The sequence below is a fragment of the Thalassophryne amazonica genome, chromosome 5, assembly GCF_902500255.1.
Source record: "Thalassophryne amazonica chromosome 5, fThaAma1.1, whole genome shotgun sequence".
Taxonomy (NCBI): Eukaryota; Metazoa; Chordata; class Actinopteri; order Batrachoidiformes; family Batrachoididae; genus Thalassophryne; species Thalassophryne amazonica.
The window spans coordinates 35,059,952-35,087,436 of NC_047107.1; the positions used below are offsets into that span (position 1 = coordinate 35,059,952).

Below are 27,485 nucleotides of genomic sequence, written 5' to 3' on the forward strand. Positions count from 1 at the left end.
ATAATTGGATGGCGTTCTGCATTTAAGTCATGTGTGACTTGAGCAGAACTGCCGGGAACTCGACCTTGTGACGTTCGTTTGTGAGACGCTGAGGACCGCGCCTGGGTTTTGACACATCGAGCCCGTGAAGCAGGGAGGGGTGAGGACACATGCTGTCAGCATACACTAAAGGTAATTAAGTGTTTAAGTAATTGTTGATAGTAACTTGGTGTTTTGTTACGCAGTATACTGGAATTGTGAAGAGAATTGTGCAGTTTGCTTCTCACTGCTGTGGCGTGAAGAATAAGTGATCCTCCACTTGTTGTGAGAAGCTGCTCATTTGCATAAAGTAAAAAAAGGACACTGACCTGAGTGTGTTGCTGATAGCGTGTGTTTATTGGAAGATATAGTTGTATCTGTTGACTTACCTCACCTTCTCTTTGCTTCACAGAGAATCAGTTTGTCGTGTCCACCTGGGGGGTGTTTGGCGGTGGTAGGAAGTCCAGGAGCGCCGGCTTTAATCCTTGCGGGCGCTGGAGAGCGAGCCACGAATCACTCCACCAGAGGGACGTTGTTTTTATGTTTTTACACTTTTAAGCACAGGTGAATAATAAATAGTTTCTGTTTGGAACCGCTTTCTGGTTATTTTTAGCGCTGGGTCCTGTCTGACGCAGGTCCGTTCCTCAACCCGCGTCGACACATAACACAAATACATGGAATTTCGTCAGTTTTCATACGTGTCAGACTCATCAATCAATCAAAGTCAATTTAATGTACAACAGTTCATTTTTGGTCAGCTTGGTGTATAAATCTCATCGTTCCAGGCAATGATAGTTGTCAGATGGACATTAGAAGCAAGTTAGAGACAATAAAAAACCGGATGATTTCAATAAAACAGCATAGAGCCCGAGCGTGTTTTCACCGAGGGGCCAGTCACGGGAATATGAATTCTCACCTTCCGATTGGTCACTTTGCCGAAGTCACCTAGCGCCAACCCTAAGAATTTCTTAAACTGTCCTGCTCCTCCATGAGGACAGACTTTGACTTAATGCATGTGAAAGTAAGAGTTAACAAGCCATTATTTGGCTGAGGTCCCCCGCCTGTTACGCTGATACGGTACGGTGACAAATTAAACAAATAAGCACGAGCAGACACACAGAGGCCATTTCAATGGTCCCCCTATTTCATGGTGGGGGACAGTGAAAAATGACTGAAAAAAGGCCAAATAATACAGGTAAGCGCAGTCTTCCATTAATTTTCATGCGCAACCTTCACCCTAAGTTCCAAGGTCAAATGCAGCCGGCTCAAGGAAGCTGGGTGTTGAATGCAAATTTAGGCTTGAGAAGAGAAATTTAGTGCAGAGAAGCCAAAATATACTCAAAAAGTTCTATTTCTTTTATCCAATTGCATGTTTGATCTTGATCCTGAGATTCAAGGTCAAATGTAGTATTCTAAAGGGAGTCAGGATACATGATTTGCTATGGGTGTTCAATACAAATGTAAGCTCTAGAATTGATATTAGGAGAGAAAAAGTCATATTTTGGGATGAGACAGTGGGTGTCTTTGACGGCTGGTATCTTAGATAACCTCGGAAATCTGGGTCAAGGTCATATATGTGTAGACGTCACATTTTTTGTCCATTTACAGTGCATCCGGAAAGTATGCACAGCACTTCACTTTTCCCATATTTTGTTATGATACAGCCTTATTCAAAAATAGATTAAATTCATTTTTTCCTCAAAAACGTCTACACACAATACCCCATAATGACAATGTGGAAAAAGTTTTATTTTTGAGATGTTTGCAAGGAAATTATTCACAGCCTTTGCCATGAAGCTCAAAATTGAGTTCAGGTGCATTCTGTTTCCACTGATCAGCCTTGAGATATTGTAAATTCAGTTGATTGCACATGAATTGTAAAGGCGCACACATGTCTATCAGTGACGTGCGGTCAGGGGATGTCTTTCCATCATGGAAAGAAAAAATGTAAAATGAAAAAATAAATTAAATGGTTATATTTATTCATTGATTTGTACTATAAAGTTATTTTCCTTTTAACTTCACCAATTTTAGATTATTTTTTATTCAAAATCCCTGAATTTTCACATTTGCCGTTTAAATACTGAGAAGAGACGTGCGGTGAGGCAGCAGCCAGCTGTGCCTCACTTTGGATTGCGCAATCAATGGACTAACTGCTGGAATGCTGTGCAGTGAGACTGTATTACTGTCTCTCTGTATGTCGCCATTAAAATGGTCAAACACTTTGGTTTATATGAACTTAAATTCCGTAGTTTAGCTGATGTACATAATGTAATAATGGTTTATATGAACTTAAATTCCATAGTTTAGCTGATGTACATAATGTACAATGTTTTTTGTCAACAGTTGTATGTGTGTGTGTAACGTGTTTTGTGTGCTGAACGATCATAAAACGGTTGCAAAAAGGCACCAAGTCAGGCACACAGTTCTCCTGCCTCATGTTAGGGGGCACTAGTGATCCCAGGGATTCTTCTTGGAGCAAATCCTCAGCTGCAGAAGAAGTGACAGCAAGCTACAAGAGCAGCCGTTCATTTATTTTTTCCTCTCACCTGGACTTTACTTTCAGAATGGAGGGTTACACATCCAAACTGAAACAGTTTTATAAACTGGACTTTCAACTGAAGCAGAAGATAATAATTAAAGGACAAACAACACCATAGCTAAAAGGTTTGCTTCAAACAACAGAAGAGCCGCTCTTTTCAAACGGAGCGGGACACACTAAAGTCTGGCTGTGTGGACGTCCAGTAAGAAACTGCCTTTTTCTGCCTCCTTTTCTCAACTTGTGACAATGTCTGGACTCAGATGGGATACTGTGGCCTAAAGAATTCACAAAGAAGTCTCATTAAACACGAGCGGTCGACCACTCACATTCGAAGCCAGAAAAGACTCCATACATACAGTCGGAACAGGACTGATGAAGGAGTACTTTCTTTCCTGGCAGTGATCTCCAATGAGACAGAGAGACTTTTAAAACTGAAGGAGGATAAGGAAAACTTCCACAAGCAAGTCATCAATCCTTTTGTTCCAGCCCAGTCTCACGATTTTTTTCGTGCTCCCATGACGAAATGAGTCATATTTTCATGACAGGGTTTTTTTTTAACTCACTACGAGGTCTATTAGAAAAGAAACCGACAGTTTTATTTTTTTAAAAACTATATGGATTTGAATCACGTGTGATTACATCAGCCAAGCTATTTTTTCACGCCTGTCAGTGACGTCATTCGCCTGTGAGCACACCTTGTGGAAGGAGTGGTCCAGCCCCCTCGTCGGATTTTCATTGTCTGAGAAGTTGCTGAGAGACTGGCGCTGTGCTTGATCAAAATTTTTTCAAAAACTGTGAGGCACATCCGAGTGGACACCATTCGAGAAATTCAGCTGGTTTTCGGTGTAAATTTTAACGGCTGATGAGAGATTTTGGATTGTTTCTATCGCTATAAGGACTTCCCACGGAGTGGGACGTCGCGCAGCGCTCCGAGGCGACGTCCTGTTTCAAGCTGAAAACCTCCAAATTTAAGCCTCTGTTGACCCAGGACGTCATGAGAGAATCAATCAATCAATCAATTTTATTTATATAGCGCCAAATCACAACAAACAGTTGCCCCAAGGCGCTTTATATTGTAAGGCAAAAGCCATACAATAATTACGAAAAAACCCCAATGGTCAAAACGACCCCCTGTGAGCAAGCACTTGGCGACAGTGGGAAGGAAAAACTCCCTTTTAACAGGAAGAAACCTCCAGCAGAACCAGGCTCAGGGAGGGGCAGTCTTCTGCTGGGACTGGTTGGGGCTGAGGGAGAGAACCAGGAAAAAGACATGCTGTGCAGGGGAGCAGAGATCAATCACTAATGATTAAATGCAGAGTGGTGCATACAGAGCAAAAAGAGAAAGAAACACTCAGTGCATCATGGGAACCCCCCAGCAGTCTAAGTCTATAGCAGCATAACTAAGGGATGGTTCAGGGTCACCTGATCCAGCCCTAACTATAAGCTTTAGCAAAAAGGAAAGTTTTAAGCCTAATCTTGATTATTCAAAACCTTATAAGTAAGAAGAAGAATTTTAAATTCTATTCTAGAATTAACAGGAAGCCAATGAAGAGAGGCCAATATGGGTGAGATATGCTCTCTCCTTCTAGTCCCCGTTAGTACTCTAGCTGCAGCATTTTGAATTAACTGAAGGCTTTTCAGGGAACTTTTAGGACAACCTGATAATAATGAATTACAATAGTCCAGCCTAGAGGAAATAAATGCATGAATTAGTTTTTCAGCATCACTCTGAGACAAGAGAGAACAGAGAACAGAGAACTTTCAGAAGAGGTCAGAATCAGCAGTTTATCCGGACATTCCACTGTTAAAGGAGATTTTTTTTAATGAAAGACGTGCGGACAGATTGGCGCGTCAGCTTGCAGCCGGCTCGGCACACCCACCACAGGAAAAACACCTCCGTGTTGATAACCATTTGTAAAATCCAGGCGGCTTTTGGTGGCTTTCAGTTGAGAAATTGTTTAACAGCAGGGCATGTTCCAACTTGTCCTTAAGGCTTCCAACGGAGGTGTTTTTCCTGTGGCGGGTGCGCCGCGCCAGCTGCGAGCTGACGCACCAATCCGTCCGCACGTCTTTCATTAAAAAAATCTCCTTTAACAGTGGAATGTCCAGATAAACTGCTGATTCCGACCTCTTCTGAAAGTTCTCTGTTCTCTCACGACGTCCTGGGTCAACAGAAGCTTAAATTTGGAGGTTTTCAGCTTGAAACAGGATGACGACGTCGCCTCGGAGCGCTAAAATTTTCACCAAAAACCAGCTGAATTTCTCGAATGGTGTCCACTCGGATGTGCCTCACAGTTTTTGAAAAAATTTTGATCAAGCACAGCGCCAGTCTCTCAGCAACTTCTCAGACAAAGGAATTCCGACGAGGGGGCTGGACCACTCCTTCCACAAGGCGTGCTCACAGGCGAATGACGTCACTGACAGGCGTGAAAAAACTCTTGCATGCCCACGAGGGTTCAAGCTTGGCTGATGTAATCACACGTGATTCCAATCCATATGGTTTTTTTAAAAAAAATAATAAGGTCGGATACTTTTCTCACAGACCTCGTATTACTAACCCTACTCCTATCCCCAACCCTAACCTCAACCATAACCTAATCTTACTCCTTCCCCCCACCCTAACCATAACCCCCCGACTCCTCTCCCCACTTCATTTTTAATTTCGTGCAGCCATCACGGAATGTATTAGAATGAGTTTGTGCTGCCGTGATGAAAATGAGGCACTTTTTGTCACAATATCACGAACCAATAGATTAATGTATATTTCGTGCTGCTGAATCACGACTTTCCGCGAGACTGGGTTGTTTGTTCAGAAGAAGCGGTATATGGACTTCATTTATAAGTAAGGTAAGACCATAATAATTTTTTTTATTAAACGTGCTTTTTTGCGTGCTGCAGTTTGTATGTGTAAAGAATGCTGATATGAGATTTTAAATATAACCCGTTAACTGCTGCCAATCAAACGGTGAATAAGCTACTCTCTGGGGTTCATATGTTTGTAAATCTGATTGTGATGAAATCAGTGCCTCAGCAGCCATGAATCTCACCGCACATCACTGTTTGAAGGTCCCAATGAGCACAGTGGCCTTCATCATCTGTAAATGCAAGAAGTTCAAATCCACCAGAACTCTTCTTAGAGCTGGATGCCCGTCTAAACTGAGTGATCAGGGGTGAAGGGCCTTAGTCAGGGAGGTAACCATGAACCCAATGGTCACTGTGTCAGGGCTCCAACTTTCATCTGTGGAGAGAGGAGAACCTTCCAGAAGGAGAACCATCTCTCCAGCAATCCACCAATCAGGCCTGTATGGTAGAGTGGCTGGATGGAAGCCACTCCTTAGTAAAAGGTACATGGCAGCCCACTTGGAGGTTGCCAAAAGGCACCTGAGGGACTCTTAGACCATGAGAAATAAAATTTTCTGCTCTGATTAGACAAAATCGAACTCTTGTGAATGCCAGGTGTCATGTTTGGAGGAAAGCAGACACCATCCCTGCAGTGAGGCAGTGTCATACTGTGGGGATGTTTTTCAGTGGCAGGAACTGGGATACTAGTCAGGATTGAGGGAAAGATGAATGCAGCAATGTACACAGACATCCTTGATGAAAACGTCCTCCAGCATGCTCTTGACCTCAGGCTGGGGATATGGGTCGTCTTTGAGCAGGACAATGACCCTAAGCACAGAGCCAAGAAGTGTCTTCAGGACAACTCTGTGAATGTCCTTGAGTGGGCCAGCCAGATCCCAGACCTGAATCTGATTGAACATCTCTGGAGGGATCTGAAAATGGCTGTGCACCGATGCTCCCTATAAAAACCGATGGAGCTTGAGAGGTGCTGCAAAGAGGAATGGACAAAACTGCCCAAAGACAGGTGCACCAAACTCGTGGCATCATATTCAAGAAGAGTTTAGGCTGTAATTGCTGCCAAAGGTGCATCAACAAAGTAACAAAGGGTGTGAATACTTTCGTACATGTGATTTCTTAGTTTTTCATTTTTAATAAATTTGCAAAAATAAAAAAGAAGCTTTTTTTTCATGTTGTCATTATGGGGTGTTGTGAATAGAATGTTGAGGAAAAAAATTAATTTACTCCATTTTGGAATATGGCTGTAACATAACAAAATTTAAAAAAAAAAGTGAAGTGCTGTAAATACTTGCTGGATACATTATATAGTGGTAGAGCTTGAACTCTGGCATCATAATTTTGTCAACATGAGGATGAAATCATAATTCCAATTGTTTAATGTGTATGTTTGGCTTTTCATGGTTAACTTTGATCATTCTTGAATGATCAAATCACCACCTGTGACCAGTAAATCTGCAAATTATTATAGAGGAATAATGTCATGTGGTTACTTCAGCTCAACAAATGCACTATCATGCACTATCCAAACTGCTTAACATTTCAGAATACATGTCTCTACAAGTCCTATCCAGCAACACACAAAAATAAGAATTATCTAGTTTATTTTTTTGCTGGCGTCTTACATAAATGACAGGTTTTCTTGATTTGGGATCTCTTGTACAGCAGGACACTGAATGGATTCATTTAAACTAAAGCCCTTTAATGGCAAGAGGTCCCAAATCACAATACATAATGTGTCCAGGCTCACGTCACGATTTGCTGTCCAAGCTGAACACACACATTCTAAAATAGAACAAGTGCACAAATTTTTTTTACTGATCAAATCAAATCAAATCAATTTCATTTATATAGCGCCAAATCACAACAAACAGTTGCCCCAAGGCGCTTCATATTGCAAGGCAAAGCCATACAATAATTACAGAAAAACCCCAACTGTCAAAACGACCCCCTGTGAGCAAGCACTTGGCGACAGTGGGAAGGAAAAACTCCCTTTTAACAGGAAGAAACCTCCAGCAGAACCAGGTTCAGGGAGGGGCAGTCTTCTGCTGGGACTGGTTGGGGCTGAGGGAGAGAATAAGGAAAAAGACATGCTGTGGAGGGGAGCAGAGATCAATCACTAATGATTAAATGCAGAGTGGTGCATACAGAGCAAAAAGAGAAAGAAACACACAGTGCATCATGGGAACCCCCCAGCAGTCTAAGTCTATAGCAGCAAAACTAAGGGATGGTTCAGGGTCACCTGATCCAGCCCTAACTATAAGCTTTAGCAAAAAGGAATGTTTTAAGCCTAATCTTAAAAGTAGAGAGGGTGTCTGTCTCCCTGATCTGAATTGGGAGCTGGTTCCACAGGAGAGGAGCCTGAAAGCTGAAGGCTCTGCCTCCCATTCTACTCTTACAAACCCTAGGAACTACAAGTAAGCCTGCAGTCTGAGAGCGAAGCGCTCTATTGGGGTGATATGGTACTATGAGGTCCCTAAGATAAGATGGGACCTGATTATTCAAAACCTTATAAGTAAGAAGAAGAATTTTAAATTCTATTCTAGAGTTAACAGGAAGCCAATGAAGAGAGGCCAATATGGGTGAGATATGCATAAACACATTTGAATAATCATAATCAGCATGATTAGTGTGAATGATTCTGAGCAGATTAAACAATTCTTTTGTCCTGTTGAAGAGATCAGACTGTACACATGGTTTGATAGATTGTACAAACACTTAAGGGCAAAGTGTTATATCTCTGAGACTTGGGTTTTGTGTTCAAATGCTGGTTATTGTAGCTGTTAAGCAGCACTTGGTTGTCACTTTACATTAAATGGTGATGATTCATCGATGGAAAGAGTCCTTTATGAATGACTGGAATTAGGTAGCGCAACATATAGCTATCAACGTGAGTTATTTACACTAGTTACACTGTGCCATTTGTCAAGAAGATTTGTATCGCCAAAATGTGTGGAACTCCCTTGGAACGGAAAAATCGAAGCGTCAGACGCATGCAGACCCGGAGGAGTGCTGAACAAGCTGAAGGAGTAACCGAAGAACTGTGTGCCCGAATTACCAGCACATCATACAACGTACAACTCCACACTGACCTCCACAGCGAGTTTAGCTTCAATAAGTTCGTCAGATGACAGCAGATGAACCAGAAGAAGAAGAGTTTGAGGAAGGGGAGGAAGGAAGGTTCCAGAAGAGCCACTTGCGTTTACACTGCCGTCTCTGGTACAGATAGTCTTCTTTGTCGCGCTCTTTGCGTGCTCTTTGGTAGTGGTCATCCTCCTTCAGGTACCACACTGGTGGCCAGCGGTGTTTCTCAAAGTATTCTTGATTCTCTGCATCAAAATAAAAAAAGCTTAAGGAACGCCATATGTTGTATTTCTTTTTGTTCAGTTGCTTGTCGCAAATCTAGCAATTCCCCGGGCGCCTAATGGCGACTTCTGCTCCTAACTGGCAGTTAGGATGGGTTAAATGCAGTAGACACATTTCATTGTGCAGGGAACATGTTCTTTTGTGCATATGACAATAAAATTCTTTTGAATCCTTTGAATCCTTTGAATCTATAAAGGATATGAGATGTTTTCTATTTTTAAGTCAGCTTCCCAAAATGTGTTTCAAAGACACTGGGTCAAACCTTGCAAAATAACATTTGTATATGTTTTACTAAGATATTAGCAATAATTTATCATAACAATAATTTTAAGTAGTGCTTTCAAAAATAAATCACACTAACAAGATGAAAAACAAATTAAAACTACATCAAAAACTGCACTGTTAAACGGAACACTCCATTTTAATACAATAATTAAGTTCATGTAACTCAAACTTTGAAAACGTTATAGTCACTCATTTCCATTAATTAAACTAACTCAAAAATGAAATGTTGTCATAACAACTCAGTTCCTTTAACTCATTTTAATTGAGTTTATGTAACAGAGGCCAGCAGGTGTCGCTGTGCATATGTAGTTAATAAACCTCACTCCCAGTAGCTCAAAAGAATTATCTGGTCACAAGGCCAGAGCCCTGGGTTTTAGCCTTCTGGTTAGAGAGTCCGACTTCCATGCTGGAGATTGCGAGTTTGCATCCCGAGGGGAGCAAATGTGCAGAGTCATAATCAATCAATCAATCAATTTTATTTATACAGCGCCAAATCACAACAAACAGTTGCCCCAAGGCGCCTTATATTGTAAGGCAAGACCATACAATAATTACGTAAAAACCCCAACGGTCAAAACGACCCCCTGTGAGCAAGCACTTGGCGACAGTGGGAAGGAAAAACTCCCTTTTAACAGGAAGAAACCTCCAGCAGAACCAGGCTCAGGGAGGGGCAGTCTTCTGCTGGGACTGGTTGGGGCTGAGGGAGAGAACCAGGAAAAAGACATACTGTGGAGGGGAACAGAGATCAATCACTAATGATTAAATGCAGAGTGGTGCATACAGAGCAAAAAGATAAATAAACACTCAGTGCATCATGGGAACCCCCCAGCAGTCTAAGTCTATAGCAGCATAACTAAGGGATGGTTCAGGGTCACCTGATCCAGCCCTAACTATAAGCTTTAGCAAAAAGGAAAGTTTTAAGCCTAATCTTAAAAGTAGAGAGGGTGTCTGTCTCCCTGATCTGAATTGGGAGCTGGTTCCACAGGAGAGGAGCCTGAAGCTGAAGGCTCTGCCTCCCATTCTACTCTTACAAACCCTAGGAACTACAAGTAAGCCTGCAGTCTGAGAGTGAAGTGCTCTATTGGGGTGATATGGTACTATGAGGTCCCTAAGATAAGATGGGACCTGATTATTCAAAACCTTATAAGTAAGAAGAAGAATTTTAAATTCTATTCTAGAATTAACAGGAAGCCAATGAAGAGAGGCCAATATGGGTGAGATATGCTCTCTCCTTCTAGTCCCCATTAGTACTCTAGCTGCAGCATTTTGAATTAACTGAAGGCTTTTCAGGGAACTTTTAGGACAACCTGATAATAATGAATTACAATAGTCCAGCCTAGAGGAAATAAATGCATGAATTAGTTTTTCAGCATCACTCTGAGACAAGACCGTTCTAATTTTAGAGATATTGCATAAATGCAAAAAAGCAGTCCTACATATTTGTTTAATATGTGCTTTGAATGACATATCCTGATCAAAAATGACTCCAAGATTTCTCACAGTATTACTAGAGGTCAGGGTAATGCCAGCCAGAGTAAGGATCTGGTTAGACACCATGTTTCTAAGATTTGTGGGGCCAAGTACAATAACTTCAGTTTTATCTGAGTTTAAAAGCAGGAAATTAGAGGTCATCCATGTCTTTATGTCTGTAAGACAATCCTGCAGTTTAGCTAATTGGTGTGTGTCCTCTGGCTTCATGGATAGATAAAGCTGGGTATCATCTGCGTAACAATGAAAATTTAAGCAATGCCGTCTAATAATACTGCCTAAGGGAAGCATGTATAAAGTGAATAAAATTGGTCCTAGCACAGAACCATGTGGAACTCCATAATTAACCTTAGTCTGTGAAGAAGATTCCCCATTTACATGAACAAATTGTAATCTATTAGATAAATATGTTTCAAACCACCGCAGCGCAGTGCCTTTAATACCTATGGCATGCTCTAATCTCTGTAATAAAACTGTACGGTCAACAGTATCAAAAGCAGCACTGAGGTCTAACAGAACAAGCACAGAGATGAGTCCACTGTCTAAGGCCATAAGAAGATCATTTGTAACCTTCACTAATGCTGTTTCTGTACTATGATGAATTCTAAAACCTGACTGAAACTCTTCAAATAGACCATTCCTCTGCAGATGATCAGTTAGCTGTTTTACAACTACCCTTTCAAGAATTTTTGAGAGAAAAGGAAGGTTGGAGATTGGTCTATAATTAGCTAAGATAGCTGGGTCAAGTGATGGCTTTTTAAGTAATGGTTTAATTACTGCCACCTTAAAAGCCTGTGGTACATAGCCAACTAATAAAGATAGATTGATCATATTTAAGATCGAAGCATTAAATAATGGTAGGGCTTCCTTGAGCAGCCTGGTAGGAATGGGGTCTAATAGACATGTTGATGGTTTGGATGAAGTAACTAATGAAAATAACTCAGACAGAACAATCTGAGAGAAAGAGTCTAACCAAATACCGGCATCACTGAAAGCAGCCAAAGATAACGATATGTCTTTGGGATGGTTATGAGTAATTTTTTCTCTAATAGTTAAAATTTTATTAGCTTAGAAAGTCATGAAGTCATTACTAGTTAAAGTTAAAGGAATACTCGGCTCAATAGAGCTCTGACTCTTTGTCAGCCTGGCTACAGTGCTGAAAAGAAACCTGGGGTTGTTCTTATTTTCTTCAATTAGTGATGAGTAGTAAGATGTCCTAGCTTTACGGAGGGCTTTTTTATAGAGCAACAGACTCTTTTTCCAGGCTAAGTGAAGATCTTCTAAATTAGTGAGACGCCATTTCCTCTCCAACTTACGGGTTATCTGCTTTAAGCTGCGAGTTTGTGAGTTATACCACGGAGTCAGGCACTTCTGATTTAAAGCTCTCTTTTTCAGAGGAGCTACAGCATCCAAAGTTGTCTTCAATGAGGATGTAAAACTATTGACAAGATACTCTATCTCACTTACAAAGTTTAGGTAGCTACTCTGCACTGTGCTGGTATATGGCATTAGAGAACATAAAGAAGGAATCATATTCTTAAACCTAGTTACAACGCTTTCTGAAAGACTTCTAGTGTAATGAAACTTATTCCCCACTGCTGGGTAGTCCATCAGAGTAAATGTAAATGTTATTAAGAAATGATCAGACAGAAGGGAGTTTTCAGGGAATACTGTTAAGTCTTCAATTTCCATACCATAAGTCAGAACAAGATCTAAGATATGATTAAAGTGGTGGGTGGACTCATTTACATTTTGAGCAAAGCCAATTGAGTCTAATAATAGATTAAATGCAGTGTTGAGGCTGTCATTCTCAGCATCTGTGTGGATGTTAAAATCGCCCACTATAATTATCTTATCTGAGCTAAGCACTAAGTCAGACAAAAGGTCTGAAAATTCACAGAGAAACTCACAGTAACGACCAGGTGGATGATAGATAATAACAAATAAAACTGGTTTTTGGGACTTCCAATTTGGATGGACAAGTCTAAGAGTGAAGCTTTCAAATGAATTAAAGCTCTGTCTGAGTTTTTGATTAATTAATAAGCTGGAATGGAAGATTGCTGCTAATCCTCTGCCTCAGCCTGTGCTACGAGCATTCTGGCAGTTAGTGTGACTCGGGGGTGTTGACTCATTTAAACTAACATATTCATCCTGCTGTAACCAGGTTTCTGTAAGGCAGAATAAATCAATATGTTGATCAATTATTATATCATTTACTAACAGGGACTTAGAAGAGAGAGACCTAATGTTTAATAGACCACATTTAACTGTTTTAGTCTGTGGTGCAGTTGAAGGTGCTATATTATTTTTTCTTCTTGAATTTTTATGCTTAAATAGATTTTTGCTGGTTATTGGTGGTCTGGGAGCAGGCACCGTCTCTACGGGGATGGGGTAATGAGGGGATGGCAGGGGGAGAGAAGCTGCAGAGAGGTGTGTAAGACTACAACTCTTCTTCCTGGTCCCAACCCTGGATAGTCACGGTTTGGAGGATTTAAGAAAATTGGCCAGATTTCTAGAAATGAGAGCTGCTCCATCCAAAGTGGGATGGATGCCGTCTCGCCTAACAAGACCAGGTTTTCCCCAGAAGCTTTGCCAATTATCTATGAAGCCCACCTCATTTTTTGGACACCACTCAGACAGCCAGCAATTCAAGGAGAACATGCGGCTAAACATGTCACTCCCGGTCCGACTGGGGAGGGGCCCAGAGAAAACTACAGAGTCCGACATTGTTTTTGCAAAGTTACACACCGATTCAATGTTAATTTTAGTGACCTCCGATTGGCGTAACCGGGTGTCATTACTGCCGACGTGAATTACAATCTTACCAAATTTACGCTTAGCCTTAGCCAGCAGTTTCAAATTTCCTTCAATGTCGCCTGCTCTGGCCCCCGGAAGACAATTGACTATGGTTGCTGGTGTCGCTAACTTCACATTTCTCAAAACAGAGTCGCCAATAACCAGAGTTTGATCCTCGGCGGGTGTGTCGTTGAGTGGGGAAAAACGGTTAGAAATGTGAATGGGTTGGCGGTGTACACGGGGCTTCTGTTTAGGGCTACGCTTCCTCCTCACAGTCACCCAGTCGGCCTGCTTTCTCGGCTGCTCGGGATCTGCCAGAGGGAAACTAACGGCGGCTAAGTTACCTTGGTCCGCACCGACTACAGGGGCCTGGCTAGCTGTAGAATTTTCCACGGTGCGGAGCCGAGTCTCCAATTCGCCCAGCCTGGCCTCCAAAGCTACGAATAAGGTACACTTATTACAAGTACCATTACTGCTAAAGGAGGCCGAGGAATAACTAAACATTTCACACCCAGTGCAGAAAAGTGCGGGAGAGACAGGAGAAGCCGCCATGCTAAACCGGCTAAGAGCTAGTAGCTGCGCTAAGCTAGCGGATTCCTACAAACACACAAAGTGAATAATGTGTAAATAATTTAGAGGTGATTCAGCAGAGGGAGTACTTTAGTTAAGGCACTTGAAGATTACACTGTGAAACAAATCGTTATCTAGGTAACTACATCAGTCTAACTGCGCAGATTAAACAGCTAACAGATACAGCAAAACACCGCTGTGCTCCGGAACAGGAAGTGATACAATACCGCAGTGAGAGCCAACCACCAGTAGAGGCAAGCAAGAGTCAAAACCACAAGGCTCAAGAACACAAAGAACACAAGGCTCATATGCAACAACAACACAACGCAGAGTCAACAAGTAAACCAAAGAATGCATTAACAAATCTAATCCAAAATGTAATGAAAATTTTTTAGGCAGAAATTTATTTGTCACCTTTTTATTGAAAAACATAAACTAGGTTTACATAAGTTTAATTAACTATAAATTGTTAAGTTACTAAAACTTTAACAATTAAATTTTTGAAAATTATTTTATTTATCCCTCTCAAGGCAGGCACCGCAGATTTGCAACAGCTAATTATCTGATTTCTCCTGTTACTAAAAATGAATTTGAGCCTGAGAGGGTTAAGCTGGCAAACTCAAATGGTTTAAGGCAATCAATTTCCTCAAATGGTTTGAGTTCAACTAACTCATTGAGTTTTACAGTGTGTCAGCATGAATAAAAAAAACATATGTATAAAATCAAAATGTAACTAAGCCTACGTGATAGAAAATTATTATTATTTTTTTTATTTGAAATACTCAATAAACTCAGACTGTCAACAGGCAGTTTATTGTACAGCATAGGAGCATGATAAGCAAAGTCTCTACATCCTGCCAACTGGAACATAGAGTACATCTGCAGCCTGAGATCGCAGGGCACGTAAGGCTTAAAACATTTTGTGAGGTAAGCGGCTACACAGACACTCAGTATTTTACATTTTCAACAAAACCTTAAAACCTGCTCTGAAATTCATGGAAAGCCATTGGTGGGAGGCGACCACAGAGGCGATGCAACTGAAGTTCAGAACTCTAACTGCTTTGTTTTCAATCATCTGTAGGCATCCTGGACTCTTACGGGGTAAAAAGAAACAAGTCCTGTTTTGTAGAAAGTTACTTCCCCAAAAACATTTGGTATCCATTTACAGATGGGTGGACGAGGACAATGCAGATGAAGTGTCTTTTCCAAGGACACAAGCCTATAGCCAGGGCCTAGTTTTATGAAGCGCTAGGAAGGGAGACAGACTGAAAGTAAAGCTTAGTATTTAAAGGTATCTTTTAAAATGGGTGTTTCACCTGTGGACTTGGCCTTCATGTCACGGGGAAACTTCCGACACACACTATTATAATTGGTGCAGATGTGATGAAGGCACCAGCCAGTGAGCTGCTGGGCACCATGGAACTGTAGAGACACACAACAACAACAATCATCATGTTTGGGTTATTGCTCAATAAAATTACCTCACCTTGGAGTTTGTTTCTATAAAATAATATGTGCAATAGAAATATTCTGGGGGAAGAGGCTTCTCATTTCACTTCCAGAGCTAAAGAGCACCAATTTAATAAATAAATAAATAAATAAAAGTAATGATGGAACAAGAGTAAGAGTAATATTTTATATTCTTCAGCTGTCCCCTATTTATGAAGAAACAAGATGCTGACATATTGAGTTGTTTTTTTACACATATCAAGCATGATAACATGTCATTCAAGGCATGACACGACTCTGGTAAGAATCAATAAATCAAATTTCGGCCCAAGAATTTCATTCCTTGGAAATGCAGTGCTCAAAGCTTGATCACATAGTGATTTTTTTTTTTTTCTGATCAATGGCAGTGGTGAAATGTAACTGAGCAAATGGGGCTTCTGACGATCTGTGCGAGGATGCTGGGAATGACATAGTCACTGCCAGTCAGAGTAAAGAAAGGCAGCGTGATGTTAACTGGCTGCTTGCTCAAACAAAATAACCCTGGATGGTGGAAAAATATGTAAAACAGCTTATGTCTGTATAAATCTAATATGTTTCTCATATATTTTGTAAATGTTAGTGAGAACTAAACATTTCTAAATCTAACACACTGTTTTTGAAATGAGATAACACCTCTGAAGTGATTTACAAGACATTTCTCAAGAATGTATAATTTTTTGCCTCACTGGGTGCAATGTTGACAAATGTTTATTTTCTCAGAATGTAACAGATTGAGAATTATGCCCTACTTTTTCTGGGTCAGGCTCAAAACTTTTCAATCACACCTCGTAATCTTCACATACACCTTGCAGTGCTCTGACCACTGACCTGATTAACCTCTCCACATGAATCCAGTGTTTTTAGTGGAGGGAAACAGTTTGTTAATTTTGTCTAAATGTATGCTGCACACAATGACAAAGCAGAGTTCAGAAATCTAATTAACACTGTGAGATTCTCTTCCATTCATACTGCCAATTAGCTGATGTAATCCTGAAAAACTGCAGTTCTTGGGCTCCACCCACACTGCATCCAGGCTACTTCTGCTACCATATAAGAGCATCTAGGATGATATAATTGACATTTTGAGTTGAATGACAGGCCACACTACCTGGGCCATATCCAAGTACACCAGAACATCGCCATCAATGTCAGCCCCCATCATCGCTGCCTCTGTCAATACGGTTACTGTGTAGAGTTCTGAAAGAAACACAAAAACAAGTCTCTCTGTACACAACTGAGAAATACACAAAGACCTGTAGTAGCACAATCTCTCTCTTTCTTTTTTTTTTAATCTAGTAATTCTTTCCCATTCTTGCTTGATGTACAACTTCAGTTGTTCAACAGTCCGGGGTCCCCGTTGTCGTATTTTGCGCTTCATAGTGCAGGCAGGACTGGACTGGACTGCAGGCAGGCCAGTCTAGTACCTGCACTCTTTTACTACAAAGCCACGCTGTTGTAACACGGGCAGAATGTGGCTTGGCATTGTCTTGCTGAAATAAGCAGGGCCGTCCCTCAAAAAGACGTTGCTTGGATGGCAGCATGTGTTGCTCCAAAACCTGGATGTACCTTTCAGCATTGATGGTGCCATCACAGATGTGTAAGTTGCCCATGCCATGGGCACTAACACACCCCATACCATCACAGATGTTGGCTTTTGAACTTTGCACTGGTAACAATCTGGATGGTCTTTTTCCTCTTTTGACCAGAGGACACGACATCCATGATATCCAAATACAATTTGAAATGTGGACTCATCAGACCACAGTGGTGGAATTTCTGGATGTTGTTGATGTATGGCTTTCGCTTTGGATTGTAGAGTTTTAACTTGCAGTTGTAGCGACGAACTGTGTTAACTGACAATGGTGTTCTGGAGTGTTCCTGAGCCCACGCGGTAAGATCCTTTACACAATGAGGTCGTTTTTTAATGCAGTGCTGCCTGAGGGATCGAAGGTCATGGGCATTCAATGTTGGTTTTCGCCCTTGCCACTTATGTGTAGAAAGTTCTCCAGATTCTTCTGATTATATTATGGACTGTAGATGATGGAATCCCTAAATTCCTTGTAATTGAACGTTGAGAAACATTGTTCTTAAACTGTTGGACTATTTTTTCACGCAGTTGTTCACAAAGTGGTGATCCTCACCCCATCTTTGCTTGTGAATGGCTGAGCCTTTTGGAGATGCTCTTTTTATACCCTATCATGACACTCACCTGTTTCCAATTAACCCGTTCACCTATAGAATGTTCCAAACAAGTGTTCTTTGAGCATTCATCAACTTTCCCAGTCTTTTGTTGCCCCTGTCCCAGCTTCTTTGAAATGTGTTGCAGACATCCATTTCAAAATTAGCAAATATTTGCACAAAAACAAAAAAGTCTATCAGTTTGAACATTAAATATGTTGTCTTTGTGGTTTATTCAATTGAATATATGTTGTTTTTATTTACATTTCACACAACATCCCAACTTCATTGGAATTGGGGTTGTAAAAGTCAAATGAAAAAACAGAAATAATAATAAAATAAAAACAACAACAATGATAATAATAATAATAATTATTATTATTATTATTATAAATAATAACAAAATAATAAAAGTGTGTATAAGATCACAGGAACCTAAACAATTTATAAACACATTAAGACAGCAAAGTAACATTAAAAAAAATGATGTAATTAACAGGAAATAAAAGGGTTGAGTTCTTCTAAAATCTTGAGGTCTAATGGCCCAGTCACACGGCATACGATGATTCCTGAACGAAGGGAAAAAAGTAAAAATAAATAAATAAAAATAAAAATAAAAATCACAATTCGTTGAGAAAAGAAGATGAATGAGCTTTATCACTGAATAGCCTGCAAATCAAGAGCGCAAAAGGGACGAAAGAGGAACAAAACGAAACTGAAGCTAACATTGAGCTCGTCACTTTAAACAAAATGCGCCTGGAGCCACTGCTGGAGCAGTGTGTGTCTGCATCTCTGCATTCCAGGACTCGGCACTGGAACGGAGCTGCAGCTCCTCCACAAAAGCACTCAAGAACTGGCTTTGGTACTGTCTGAAAACATTCAACTGATTGAATGAAGTCAAACGAAAGGCTAACATTACAAAAACTAAGCAAATGATAAGAAACCGTCAAGAACAACAGCAAAATGAAATACAGACAATTTGAGGGTTTCATTGCCCTTCGTTCAAATTTTTCAGCAGTTTAAAAATCCTGGTAAAGGAACCACTGCAGGAATGAACCTGAGTGAAGGTTAAACGATGCTAACAAAAGGCAACGAAAGTCCAGATTTCTTGCTTCGTTAGGGCTTTGTTGCCCTTCCTTAAGTGCCATGTGACTGGGCCATAAGTTTCTAAAAACATTCTGGGTTCACACGCCATGCCAACTCATTCTACAAACTTTGCTAGACCCGTGGATCCTCACGGGCTACATGCTAGTTACACTGAAGGGGACAATGAGTGTGTGAGACATAATACCTGTAAGTGCAACCAGGTGTGGGAGGCAAAGACGATTGGCAAGAACAATAAGCTCCATCGCATCCAAATCAGGCCTTGAACAAAACCGTCCAGTATAGAGATATTCAAGCACAGCCTTCATACAGCTACGAGTCGTATTAGGAAAAAGCACCTAGGAAACAAGAATGCGGCACAATAGATTGTTAATCGGTGAACCGCGATTAATGATGCATGCGCAGTAAAGGCAGGGTGGACTGATTTTTAGGGGGAAATATTCGGTCTGCGACACAGGGACCTACATAAAACCACCACTTGCTACAAATACGAGGTCTGTTAGAAAAGTATCCGACCTTTTTATTTTTTTCAAAAGCTATATGGATTTGAATCATGTGCGCTTGCATCAGACAAGCTTGAACCTTCGTGCGCATGCGTGAGTTTTTTCACGCCTGTCGGTTGCATCATTCGCCTGTGGGCAGGCTTTGAGTGAGCACTGGTCCACCCCCCTCGTCGGATTTTTATTGTCAGGGAAATGGCTGAGAGGCTGCCGCTTTGCTCCATGAATTTTTTTTCAGAAACTGTTAGAGACAGCCAGTTGGAAACCATTCGAAAGATTCAGATGGATTTCGGTGAAGATTCTGTCGGTATCACATGGATTAAGGACGATTAAAACTGGATTAAAAACGGCCCACGGTGGCGGAGGGGGCCCCGCACCCCGAACGGCCATCAACAGGCTGGAACGAGCAGATCACTTCCAAATTTAAGGCTCTGTTGATGCAGGACGTCATGTGACTAGCAGAGAAGTTTCAGAAGAGGTCGGGATCAGCACTTTATCGGCACATTCCACTGTTAAAGGAGATTTTGTAATGAAAGATGTGCGGATGGATTCGCGTGTTGGGAGGCAGCCGCTCATGGCGGACAAACAACACCTCCATGTTGGAAGTCTCACAGGACAAGTTGGAACATGCCCAGCTGTTAAACAATTTCTCGGATAGTCACTCGGCTGAAAAGCCAACGAAAGCCGCCTGAATCTTATTACTGGTTTCCAACACGGAGGTGTTTTTTTGTTGAGCGTTTTTTTTTTGTTGAGCGCGTCGGCACGAAATCCTCGGCACGTCTTTCATTACAAAATCTCCTGTAACAGTGGAATGTGCTGCAAAAGTGCTATGTCCAGCTCTCTTGCCATTTCTGTGGTAGTCAACGATGTCCCGGATCAACACAGCGTTCAGTTTAGAAATGATCTGGTCGTTCCAGCCTGTCGATGGCCGCTCAGTGCGCCGCACGCCCTCCGCCGCTGTGGGCCGTCTTTAAAAAGGTTTTAACACTCCTTAATCTGTGTGACGCCGACAGAATCTTCACCAAAATCCATCTGAATCTTTCGAATGGTTTCCAATTGCCTGTCTCTAACAGTTTCTGAAAAAAATTCATGGAGCAAAGCGGCAGCTTCTTAGCCATTTCCCTGACAATAAAAATCAGACGAGGGGGGTGGACCAGTGCTCACTCAAAGCCTGCCCACAGGTGAATGACGCAACCACAGGCGTGATAAAACTCACGCACGCGCATGAAGGTTCAAGCTTGTCTGATGCAAGCGCACGATTCAAATCCATATAGTTTTTGAAAAAAATAAAAAGGTCGGATAGTTTTCTCACAGACCTCGTAACTATGGAATAATGCTGACTTAGCAATGTAATTTTTAAATGACTCCACATCTGAGTTGAAATTTATCAGTCAAGATATGCTCGGAGTTTAGACAGTATAGTGTAGCTTTAATTCAAGTTGTTTAAGAAAAAAGATTACATTAACCATTTAGGAATAATAGTTGTTTGTTTTGGTCTGGAGAATAGGTCTGGCTCCTTTTAGTTTTTCTCCCCACCTGTACTTCCTCTGCCAGTGGAGCTGATCGTCATCTACACCTGTGGTTGCAGCACACCTGTATCAATCAGCAGCATCCTACTTAAGCCTCAGCTGAACAGCTGGATGACAACAGATCTTTCCATCTACGGAGTGGTAACATTGGCGTCATCTCTCGTCTAGTTCACATTATTGATTCTAGTCTGTGTTTGTCCCCACTTGGATTTTTAGTTGGTTATTTAATTTTTGTGTTTGTCTTCTTGTACAGTCCACAGTCACCACCAGCTCCACCACATCCTCAGCACCTTACAAATAAAGTGTTCTTTAAACCATCATCAGACCAATTATCTTCCGATAAGTTTTGGTCCGATAATTTTTAGACCGCTAACATTTTTGCAGATGTAGTAAACAAAGCTTAACTGTTACAAACATTTATAAAGTCTAAAATCAGTTGAGTACCTAGCTGTTAAATGTTTTGTAGTAGATGCACAGTTCTATCCTTTACAAACAGAGGAGAGCTGGTTCTAGAAAAAAACACTCTATCCTCTGCAGACAAAGGAGAACTGGTCATAGAAAAGAAAAATGCTAATTTCTTTTGACCCCATACTGATATGCTGGCAATATCACCCAAGTCATCCAGAGACATACAGTTTTAACTTATGGTTAAAATTTTAACCAAACTAATTTCGGACAAGTTATTTAAATTAACGTCACGTCTGAAGTTTTATAAAGTGAAAATATCAGACATATGTTTTAGTTTTAAAGTAATGCACTAATTTTGAAGGTTTTAGTGTGGACATGCTGTGCCCATTGCATTATGGGTAATCTCAGTACATTCACGACAGAAGGAATGCATTTGAGATGCTCTGATCAGGCTCCACACAGACAACAGCATTAAACTCTTTGTATATTGTGCCTAAAATTCTCGTGAATATATTCTCTGGGTTTATAGATGTTGTTATTGTGTTTGTTTTATGTTAAAATGCCAGAAGAAGCCTAGGTTGCTTTTCCATTATTTTCAAATGGAATCATTGCAATCGCTTCCTGTTTGCTCTTAAACGTCTTGCTTATGTCAAACACTGTCTGCCTTCTTTGTTCCAGAGTAATATACGAGGGCTGTCAATAAAGTAACGGTCCTTTTTATTTTTTTCATAGACTATATGGATTTCATTCATATGTTTTTACGTCAGACATGCTTGAACCCTCGTGCGCATGCGTGAGTTTTTCCACGGCTGTCGGTGACGTCATTTGCCTGTGAGCACTCCTTGTGGGAGGAGTCGTCCAGCCCCTCGTCGGAATTCCTTTGTCTGAGAAGTTGCTGAGAGACTGGTGCTTTGTTTGATCAAATTTTTTTCTAAACCTGTGAGACACATCGAAGTGGACACGGTTCGAAAAATTAAGCTGGTTTTCAGTGAAAATTTTAACGGCTGATGAGAGATTTTGAGGTGATTCTGTCGCTTTAAGGACTTCCCACGGTGCGAGATGTCGCTCAGCGCTCTCAGCCGCCGTCGTCAGCCTGTTCAAGCTGAAAACCTCCACATTTCAGGTTCTATTGATCCAGGACGTCGTGAGAGAACAGAGAAATTTCAGAAGAAGTCGGTTTCAGCATTTTATCCGGATATTCCACTGTTAAAGGAGATTTTTTTAATGAAAGACGTGCGGACGGGTCCACGCGTCGGGACGCAGCCGCCGCGACGCTCCGCCACAGGAAAAACACACCTGTTGAAAGCCTTAAGGACAAGTTGGAACATGTCCTGCCTGTTAAACAATTTCTCATATACTCACTCCACTGAAAGCCATCAAAAGCCGCCTGGATTTTACAAATGGTTATCAACATGGAGGTGTTTTTCCTGTGCCGCCGCACCGCGTCGGCTGCGTCCCGATGCGCGGATGATCGTCTTTCATTAAAAAAATCTCCTTTAACAGTGGAATATCCGGATAAAATGCTGAAACCGACTTCTTCTGAAACTTCTCTGTTCTCTCACGACGTCCTGGATCAATAGAGCCTGAAATGTGGAGGTTTTCAGCTTGAACAGGCTGACGACGGCGGCTGAGAGTGCTGAGCGACGTCTCGCACCGTGGGAAGTCCTTAAAGCGACAGAATCACCTCAAAATCTCTCATCAGCCGTTAAAATTTTCACTGAAAACCAGCTTAATTTTTCGAACCGTGTCCACTTCGATGTGTCTCACAGGTTTAGAAAAAATTTTGATCAAACAACGCGCCAGTCTCTCAGCAACTTCTCAGACAAAGGAATTCCGACGAGGGGCTGGACGACTCCTCCCACAAGGAGTGCTCACAGGCGAATGACGTCACCGACAGGCGTGGAAAAACTCACGCATGCGCACGAGGGTTCAAGCATGTCTGACGTAAAAACATATGAATGAAATCCATATAGTTTTTGAAAAAAATAAAAAGGACCGTTACTTTATTGACAGCCCTCGTATATAAGATGTCTGAAATTTAGTTTGCATTTATTACATTCCACACATCTTAAACGTAGCAGGCATGGATTATCTGGAATTTTGTTTTGGGAAGTTTTCACAGTCTCTACTGCCATATATTGGCCAGTAGTGTTCATGGCAGTATTCGCCCTAAATACTGAGTGTTTGGGCACCAGTAGATGGCAGTGTTCTATTTATTTTGACACCAGTTATATCACATGGTTATCTTTTTTTTTTTACAAATGCCTTTTTTTGACAAAAAAAAAAGGCATATTTTACAAAAGCACATTTATATGTAAACACCAACACACACACACACACACACACACACACACACACACACACACACACACACACACACACACACACACACACACACACACACACACACACACACACACACGTTGGTTTTTTACATAGAATGAATGAGTCAACCAATCAGTGTTAGTGGAGGCACATTTTACCCATAATCCCTTTGGCATCTGTCTGAGTTTGTTACAAAACATCAGAATTAGTGCATTATTTAACATTAAAAAATATATGTTATATTTTAACTTTGTACAAATGACAGAATTGACATTATTGGAGTTATTCTATTGGTATTAATTTTATTTATAACTCAAAACCATAAATCAGCACTGCTTTATTTTCAAAGACCTCCGCCTCACGGCAACACTGTTAGTGAGTAGAGAGTTGAGCTTTGCTGCTCCTTTCAACTGCTTCTCTGCTGGAAGCTATGTAGTAAACAGGAGCTTCTAGCAGTGGGCAGGGTACACAAAGACAGAAATACTGACTCATTGTTTGGGTCTGTGGTTGCTTTTGATACTACTAGAAGTGATTGTGGTGTTAAAACTCAAAATCAACTTGTTAGTAGTTGCAAGTGTACCAGAGACAATACTAATACAATAACATACTTTTGAAGGGCGGTATGTATTTTCAGACGCCTGATGTCCATGCCCAGTCACCCAAAATGACAGATATACGCTGGGCCACTGAAAATGCATACCGCACGAGAACTGCATGTTATTTGCATTATTATTACTTACTGAGATACACAACATGTGGAATCACATTAACAATATTTAATGTCATTTCAAAACGCACGACATCCAGCAAACGCATACATAAAAATGTAAATCTATGCTACCGGCCCAGCAATGCCTCAGTAAGTGATAATAATGGAGGTTATCAGTTAGCTATCAGTTTATTGGTTTAGCTTGATAAAAGATAAGTTTTCAGTTAGCTGATTATCTGTTATCGAAGCTAACTTTTTGGATAGCTGTGCCCACCACTATGTATATATATACTCAACAAAAATATAAATGCAACACTTTTGGTTTTGCTCCCATTTTGTATGAGATGAACTCAAAGATCTAAAACTTTTTCCACATACACAATATCACCATTTCCCTCAAATATTGTTCACAAACCAGTCTAAATCTGTGATAGTGAGCACTTCTCCTTTGCTGTGATAATCCATCCCACCTCACAGGTGTGCCATATCAAGATGCTGATTAGACACCATGATTAGTGCACAGGTGTGCCTTAGACTGTCCACAATAAAAGGCCACTCTGAAAGGTGCAGTTTTGTTTTACTGGGGGGGATACCAGTCAGTATCTGGTGGGACCACCATTTGCCTCATGCAGTGCAACACATCTCCTTCGCATCATCCGTGAAGAGAACACCTCTCCAACGTGCCAAACACCAGCGAATGTGAGCATTTGCCCACTCAAGTCAGTCACGACGATGAACTGGAGTCAGGTCGAGACCCCGATGAGGACGACGAGCATGCAGATGAGCTTACCTGAGACGGTTTCTGACAGTTTGTGCAGAAATTCTTTGGTTATGCAAACCGATTGTTCCAGCAGCTGTCCGAGTGGCTGGTCTCAGACGTTCTTGGAGGTGAACATGCTGGATGTGGAGGTCCTGGGCTGGTGTGGTTACACGTGGTCTGCGGTTGTGAGGCTGGTTGGATGTACTGCCAAATTCTCTGAAACGACTTTGGAGACGGCTTATGGTAGAGACATGAACATTCAATACATGAGCAACAGCTCTGGTTGACATTCCTGCTGTCAGCATGCCAATTGCACGCTCCCTCAAATCTTGTGACATCTGTGGCATTGTGCTGTGTGATAAAACTGCACCTTTCAGAGTGGCCTTTTATTGTGGGCAGTCTAAGGCACACCTGTGCACTAATCATGGTGTCTAATCAGCATCTTGGTATGGCACACCTGTGAGGTGGGATGGATTATCTCAGCAAAGGAGAAGTGCTCACTATCACAGATTTAGACTGGTTTGTGAACAATATTTGAGGGAAATGGTGATATTGTGTATGTGGAAAAAGTTTTAGATCTTTGAGTTCATCTCATACAAAATGGGAGCAAAACCAAAAGTGTTGCGTTTATATCTCTCCATCCATCCATTTTCTTCCACTTTATCCGGAGTCGTGTCGCGGGGGCAGCAGCTCAAGCAAAGCCGCCCAGACCTCCCGATCCACAGACACCTCCCCCAGCTCCTCCGGGGGAACCCCAAGGCCTTCCCAAGCCAGCCGAGAGATGTAGTCCCTCCAGCGTGTCCTGGGTCTTCCCCTGGGCCTCCTCCCAGTGAGACGTGCCCGGAACACCTCTCCAGCGAGGCGTCCAGGGGGCATCCGGAAAAGATGCCCGAACCACCTCAACTGACTCCTTTCGATGTGGAGGAGCAGCGGCTCAACTCCGAGCGCCTCACCCTATCTCTAAGGGAGCACCCAGCCACCCTGTGGAGGAAACTCATCTCGGCCGCTTGTACTCGCGATCTCGTTCTTTTGGTCATGAGCCAAATCTCATGACCATAGGTGAGGATCGGAACGTAGATCGATCAGTAAATCAAGAGCTTTGCCCCCCTACTCAGCTCTCTCTTCACCACGACGGTCCGATACAGCGACCGCATCACTGCAGATGCTGCACCGATCCGTCTATCGATCTCACGCTCCATCCGTCCCTCACTCGTGAACAAGACCCCGAGATACTTAAACTCCTCCACTTGAGGCAAGGACACTCCACCGACCTGAAGAGGGCAAAGCACCTTTTTCCGGTCGAGAACCATGGCCTCGGATTTGGAGGTACTGATTTTCATCCCGGACGCTTCACACTCGGCTGCAAACCGCCCCAGTGCACGCTGAAGGTCCTGATTTGACGAAGCCAACAGAACCACATTGTCCGCAAACAGCAAAGATGAAATTCTGTGGTTCCCAAACCAGACCCCCTCTACACCCTGGCTGCGCCTAGAAATTCTGTCCATATAAATAATGAACAGAACCGGTGACAAAGGGCAGCCCTGGCGGAGGCCAACATGCACTGGAAACAGGTTTGACTTACTACCGGCAATGCGAACCAAGCTCCTGCTGCGGTCATACAGGGACCGGATAGCCCTTAACAAAGGACCCCGGACCCCGTACTCCCGGAGCACTCCCCACAGGGTGCCCCGAGGGACACAGTCGAACGCCTTCTCCAGATCCACAAAACACATGTGGACTGGTTCGGCAAACTCCCATGAACCCTTGAGCACCCGATGGAGCATGTAGAGCTGGTCCAGTGTGCCGCGACCAGGACGAAAACCACACTGCTCCTCCTGAATCCGAGGTTTGACCATCGGTCGAATTCTCCTCTCCAGTATTCTGGAATAGACCTTACTGCGGAGGCTGAGGAGTATGATCCCCCTATAGTTGGAACACACCCTCTGGTCCCCCTTCTTAAACAAAGGGACCACCACCCCGTCTGCCAATCCAGAGGCACTGTCCCCGATCGCCACGCAATGTTGCAGAGGCATGTCAGCCAAGACAGCCCCTCAACATCCAGAGACTTAAGGTACTCAGGACGGATTTCAGGATATATATATATATATATATATATATGTACACAGGAAATTTTGTTGAGTAAAATTTACTCTGCTGGTATAACATTTGGTCCCAGTCGAAATAGAGTTAAATATACTCTACCATGGGGCTAAAACAACTCACCATAGTGTAAAATCAACTCGGGTCACAGATTAACACCTCATTTCTGCTTCAAACTTCACTCCAGTCATCATCTATCTCAGAGACAGATATCTGAAGCTTTTGCACAACAATCATTTCCACATAAATTTTGCATTATTTCATCAGAAAAGACAGAGGATGTGATCAGAGCGCCGCAGCTACATGAGCTGCTAGCTGTTGCGTTCACTGCGCGTCGGTCATTTCAAAGCATCACAGATTAACACCTCGTTTCTGCTTAAAACGGCTTTGTTTCTGTTTAAAACTGACTTTAGAATGATTTAAGAGATTTTACCTTGTCATCTGATAGTTAATAATCCCATTA

At 42.0% G+C, this 27,485-nt stretch overlaps 1 protein-coding gene and 1 long non-coding RNA gene across 6 annotated transcripts in view; one reads left to right on the forward strand and one right to left on the reverse strand.

The window, feature by feature from the left end:
- The first annotated feature begins 1,430 nt into the window (after window positions 1-1,430).
- LOC117510320 lies at window positions 1,431-22,154 on the forward strand. Its single transcript, XR_004560679.1, has 3 exons — window positions 1,431-1,511; window positions 7,723-7,729; window positions 22,143-22,154. It is a non-coding gene; the product is annotated as an uncharacterized LOC117510320 (long non-coding RNA).
- LOC117510319 (rho-related BTB domain-containing protein 2-like) overlaps window positions 8,078-27,485 on the reverse strand; it is a 45,528-nt gene continuing 26,120 nt past the window's right edge. For 4 of the 5 annotated variants that reach the window (XM_034169992.1, XM_034169990.1, XM_034169993.1 and 1 more), the window contains exons 7-10: window positions 18,879-19,029; window positions 16,518-16,606; window positions 15,243-15,343; window positions 8,078-8,750 (exon numbers count right to left, since the gene is read on the reverse strand). In XM_034169992.1, coding sequence (XP_034025883.1) covers window positions 8,540-8,750; window positions 15,243-15,343; window positions 16,518-16,606; window positions 18,879-19,029 — 552 coding nt within the window. In that variant the 3' untranslated portion in view covers window positions 8,078-8,539. Of the gene's footprint in view, window positions 8,751-15,237; window positions 15,344-16,517; window positions 16,607-18,878; window positions 19,030-27,485 lie in introns of all 5 variants that reach the window. The other variant, XM_034169991.1, reaches the window with a different exon arrangement.